The sequence below is a fragment of the Notechis scutatus genome, chromosome 13, assembly GCF_049901735.1.
Source record: "Notechis scutatus isolate UNSWTSFEM ecotype Mainland chromosome 13, rNotScu1.2, whole genome shotgun sequence".
NCBI lineage: Eukaryota > Metazoa > Chordata > Lepidosauria > Squamata > Elapidae > Notechis > Notechis scutatus.
The window spans coordinates 6277229-6283228 of NC_142021.1; the positions used below are offsets into that span (position 1 = coordinate 6277229).

The window sequence follows — 6000 nt, forward strand, 5'->3', positions numbered from 1 at the left end:
GTGGAAAAATTGCTGTCACATCCCTTTTGTCATTCTAAACAACCACACTTCAGATTGCTGATTTTACAACCCAGTACAAAGTAGCAAAGGAAGGCAAAGTTTTATACAGATCTTGCCTAGATTGTTTGTGCTACTGGAATATATTTATACTGCCCTTTCTTTCTTTAGGGTGTTGAAATTGGACAAGTCCAAAATTCTGTAACTTCAGTTGCTTCCTTGATTACTGATTGATAGGACGCTTGATACTTTAGTATTGTGTTCCATGGATCGGTTTATTAACTGTCAGGAAATTCCTCTTTAGTTCTAGGTTGCTTCTCTCCCTGATTAGTGTCCATCCATTGCTTCTTGTCTTGCCTTCAGGTGCTTTGGAGAATAGCTTGACTCCCTCTTCTTTGTGGCAGCCTCTTAGATATTGCAACACTGCTATCATGTCACCCCTAGTCCTTCTTTTCATTAAACCACTCTTGACATACTCAATTCCTACAACCGTTCTTCGTATGTTTTAGCTTCCAGTCCCCTTGATTGTTACAGGTTCCTTAAAAGAGACACTTCTGGGTGCTTTGCAGTTATTATTTAGAGATGGTATCAGAAGGGCCAGATCTGAATTTTGAGACAGCCTTTTCTCTCAAGCCTTCCCAAATCAACCACATTTCTCACTGAAATGTGACTTTAAAAGTGGCTGTTATTGAACAGCGAGAAAATAACTACTTTGTTTACTTTTGACTTTAAATTATATTAGGTTTTTCAAATGATGGTTTTATTTGTGGGACCTTTGAGACAAAGTGAACTCCTGGTAAACTGCCTGGATAAATCCCTGAAGTTTTCTTGGCCAAGTTTTCAGAAGTGGTTTGCTTGCCTGCTTCTTCCTAGGGTTTCCTAGAGAAAGGGATTGCAAGTTCTAGCCCTACTTTAGGCACAAAACCAGCTGGGTGACAGCCTAGCCCAGTCCTTCCCTTCCAGCCTGGGAAGGCAAACCACTTCAGTTCTTACAAGTAACTACAACTATGGTTGGTAGACAAATAATGGGCGATGAAGTCATATCAAATCAACATTTTATTTCGGTCCCAACACCAACACAAAAGAGAAACCTCTTTTGTTCGCTGGTTCTAATTGTGGTTCAGTTGCTAAGTCGTGTCTGACAGTTGCAACCTTGAATTTCATAGTTCCAGCTAGCTAAAATTTTGATAAGCTCCAGCTAGCCAAGCAAGTAGCCTCAAAACAAAAAGGGAGTTAGGGACAGATTTTTATAGAAATGTCCTGAGAGTTGGACTCCTTCCAGCTCTATAATTCTTGGAACTTCTACAAGCCTTCTTGAAGATTCCGTCAAGGGCTTCGAATTACAAATCAGTTTTGTTGTTCGGTTCTTGAGTCATGCCTGACTTTTTGTGACCCCCATGGATCACAGCAAGCCAGGCACCCCTATCCTCCACTGTCTCTCAGTTTGCCCAAATTCATGTTCATTGCATCAATGTCACTATCTAACCCTCTGCTGTTCCCTTCTCCTTTTGCTTTCCATCTTTCCCAACATCAGGGTCTTCTCAAGCACTTAACCAAAGTGTTTGAGTTTCCGCTTCAGTATCTGCCCTTCCAAAGGACAACCAGGGTTTATTTCCTTTAGAATTGGTTATAACGGCCCAGTTGTATAAGAATTACATTCTGGGTGCATAGGGAAGTCATTCAAACATGCTTCCTAGCTTTCAAACAATGTGTTTCTCTCCCTTGAGAAAGAGGTTTTATGAATCTTGAACCGTGGTGCAGCAGTGGTTGGAGTGCAGTACTGCAGTTTACTTCTGCTGACTGCCAGCTGCCAGCAGTTTGGCAGTTCGAATCTGACCAGGCTCAAGGTTGACTCAGCCTTCCATCCTTCCAAGGTGGGTAAAATGAGGACCCAGATTGTTGGGGGCGATAGGCTGACTCTGTAAATCACTTCAAGAGGGCTGTAAAAGCACTGGGAAGCAGTATATAAGTCTAAGTGCTATTGCTAATCTTACCATCTTGCCAATGTGGTATTTTGAGGAATTTTGCCTTGAGATATTTTCTTCCCCCTCTCTCTCCTTTTGATGGGGCAAATTATATGTTTCAAAAACAATGGGCTAAGCAAGTTTGTCCCATTTTACAAATTTTCATTGGCAAAGCAAGTTTACAACCTTTCTTGCCACCATTATTACTGCAATCGTTGTTAAGTCAATCTGGCTTCCTCACTGATTTGCTGGTCCAAAGTTTGACCCCAAGACACTGCAACCATTATAAATACATGCCACTTGCCAAGCATCTGAATTTGGATCACCTGACTATGGGGATGCTTTAAGGGTTGTAAGAATGACAAATGGTCGTAAGTCACTTTTTTCAGTGCTGTTTGAACTATCACTACATAAATGGTTAAAAACCGAGGACTATCTGTTAGATGTTATCAGTCTTGTTAGTCGGTTAATGTTGTATGTAATTTAAGATTTAGTGTGGAACCCTCACATCCTGGACATCAATTGTTTCAACTTCTTCCCTCAAAATGATGCTATAGAGCACTTCACACCAGAACAACTCGACACAAGAACAGTTTTTCCCCGAACGCCATCACGCTGCTAAACAAATAATTCCCTCAACACTGTCCAACTATTTACTAAGTCTGCATTATTATTGGTCTTAATCTTCTCATCGTTCCTATCACCCATCTCCTCCCGCTTGTGACTGTAACTTTGTTGCTTGTATCCTAGTTTCCTAGTATGGCTTGATGGCTTATTTGTACCCTATGACTATCACTAAGTGCCGTACCTTATGTTTCTTGATGAATGTATCTTTTCTTTTTATATACACTGAGAGCACATGCACCAAAACAAATCCCTTGTGTGTCCAATTCACACTTGGCCAATAAAGAATTCATTCATTCAACTTCATGAGATCTTCCTCTCTTCCAGATCAGCCCGTTGTATCACCTTCGGTGCAAATCTTTGCTCCTTCCCAGGAAGAGGTCAGAAGCCCGAATCCATATACGGTCGTGTGTCTCCTAAGCGGTTTTTACCCACCTGCTTTCACCTTGCAATGGAAGGGGGGTGAAAACGTGATCAGTTCTGGAGTGGAGACCACCAAAGCCAACAAGCAAGGTGACAAATATCTTGCCAGCAGTTACCTGAAATTGACTGCAGCCGAGTATGAAAAGTATGACAGTTACACCTGTGAAGTGACACATGAAAGTAAGAAAATTTCGAAGACTGTGTCAAAATCTGGAAGTTGTTAACTCTATCATGAATTCCTCTCCTGCCCTCAGGAAGGAAAAAAGAGTCCCTTCTCCTGGGCTCTCATTCATTCTTTCCTAAACTTAGTTTGATTTCTATCTTAGTTTGGTTTCTATCCATGTAGTTACACCCTTTTATCCCCTCCATGCCATCACCCTTCAAACAATTCCCCCCCCTCCTACTTTGATCTGTTACATTCTACTGTCAGCAATTAATAAAGATGGATGTATTTCATTTGTGTGACTGATTCATCAAATTTATCAAGAATACAGAACTGTACAGGCTTTCCTATCTTGGAGGGGAAATGGTCTCTTTCCAAGAACCTATTTCACAATGGGGGGAAAGTCATTTCTGATTCTCTTGGGGATATCAAGAAACATCATTTTGGATTCTCTACATAGGTGTTACATCAAATTCACACATGAATTGTTCTCAAGTTTGAAATAAAAATGCCTTGTTGTTCAGTCATAATGCTGGTAGATTTGGGAAGATATGGGATCATAGAGGTTCTTCCAATAACTCTAACCAGTCCTTCAGCTGAATATAATATTGGATGGAATTGGACATTTCACTTATCTCTCTCTCTCTCTATCTATCTATCTATATATCTATCTATCTATCATCCTTCCATCCATCTATCTATCATCTATCTATCATCCATCTATGTATCTATCTATCTATCTATCTATCTATCTATCTATCTATCTATCTATCTATCTATCTATCTATGTATCCATCCATCTATGTATCTATCTATCTATCATCTATCTATCTATCAATCATCTATCCATCTATCATCTTCTATCTATGTTCTATATCTATCTCTATTATTTATTATCAATCAATCAATCATCTATCTACTATCTCTCAAGTCACAAAGTGTAAAATACACCACACTATTAACTCAAGCCAAAGGTGATATATATAAAAGGAAAAAAATACCAGTTACAAAAATAACCCCTCCAACCTTTGTCTGATTCTCTTGAGGATATCAAGAAGCATCATCTGGTTTTGGGTCCCTAAGTAGGTATTACAATACATTCACACATGAATTCTTCTCAAGTTTGAAATGAAAATGTCTTTAGTAGTAATGCTAGCAGATTTGTGGATATATGAGATCACAGCAGCCCTTCCAATAACTCTTCATCCACCAATTGATCTACAGTAAATATATGATTGAACTACTATCTCTCAAGTCGCAATGTCTAAAAATACACCATAGCATTAAATCATGCACACACACAAAAGGCATTACAAACATATATAAAAGGAAAAAAATTATAAAGTTGACAATTCATGGAAGGAACCAAGCAGGGCTAGAAGTAAATATCTGGCCAATGGCTTCAAAACACCTGGGTGTTGGTCATTTAATAAGAATACTTCCCTCCTTTCATCATGAATAGAGTTGATCAGATTCAGGAATGGGTGTTTTAGCTCTGATTGACAGTTCAAGTACAGAGGGCATTTTTAAAGGACCCTGTGGTAAAATGGCTGGTCAATAAATTTGATAAAAAAATAAAAAAATGAATAAATGAAATGGACTCCACTCTAGGTGTGAGCAAATGCATACCCAATTCATCATATGGAAGATTGACAAATTGTCACCAAACCAGAATCTAGCTAGGGAACCTATATGCGGAGGCAGCTTTAGTAGTTTATACGGACTGCTCGCAAATTCAAAACTATTTGGAGATTATTAATATTCATTGGCCTGGTTGAACTCAATTAAGCCCTTCCCAAGATGTTTCTTTTGTCATTTGTCAGAATTAATTCCTTATTCCCTGAGGACAAAATAAAAAAGTGGAAGACAAGGGAAGCAGCATGGATGGGTTAAATTAAATAATCCCAATCCTGTAATAATCTTAATCCTGTGAAGGTGGAAAGAAGCCACCAGGCACTCAGCACATGAGATACATCCTTATGCAAAGAATTCTCATTATGTCCTTCATCCTATAAATTTGGATTAAACAATCCCAATCCTATAATAATCTTAATCCTGTAAAGTCAAAAGAAACAAAAATTCTATATCTTTATTTATTGATTTATTATTGTCTTTTGTAAGGTTACCCAACTCCAGAAAGACTCTGGGTGCCTCACAATATTTCAAATACATTATTGAAACCGACAATTACAAATATAACCACATATAGACCAAACACTAATCCTAACATTCAACATTTATCCTAGATAACTTTCTGCAACCTAAGTATGGTTGAGCAATTAGTGAATGCTTTCTGGAGCGTAGAAACACTATGAATAAACAGATTTCAATACCATGTATATTATTGTATTCATAGTACTGTACAATATGATGGTAAGTGGGCAGCCAATAAATTTAATAATAAATAAAAATACCGATAATAGGGATCTGGATTTTATTCACAGTTTAGCCTTCCTGGGAACACAAGGAGAACAATCCATGTGAGAACATGACCATTGCAATGGTGACATGTACTAGAGACCCATCAAATTATTCCTCAGCCCAATTTCCAAAAAAGATCCCCATTTCTGGAGATCAATACTGATTGAAAAGCTAAAATCTTTCCAGTAGGAGACATAGTAACCATTTATAGATACTCCAGCTAAGATTATGGATAATGAATCTCATGGTTTGGGAGTCAATTTGAGCTGACCTCCATTGCTCTTATCCTGTTAACTTCATTGCTTCCTTACCTTTGGGTACAATCCCATGTAGGTCTTTCATAAAATATCATCCATGAACTTTATGGAAATCTACTTGACCTGTTAGAGGTGGCCGTTCAAATCCAAT

General features: G+C 38.4%; 1 protein-coding gene across 7 annotated transcripts in view; it reads left to right on the forward strand.

The window, feature by feature from the left end:
* The window catches only part of LOC148129608 (immunoglobulin lambda-1 light chain-like), a 74929-nt gene extending 71465 nt beyond the window's left edge, over positions 1-3464 (forward strand). For all 7 annotated transcript variants that reach the window (XM_087942470.1, XM_087942473.1, XM_087942471.1 and 4 more), the window contains exon 4: positions 2913-3464. In XM_087942470.1, coding sequence (XP_087798596.1) covers positions 2913-3232 — 320 coding nt within the window. In that variant the 3' untranslated portion in view covers positions 3233-3464. The remainder of the gene's footprint in view (positions 1-2912) is intronic.
* The last annotated feature ends 2536 nt before the right edge of the window (positions 3465-6000 follow it).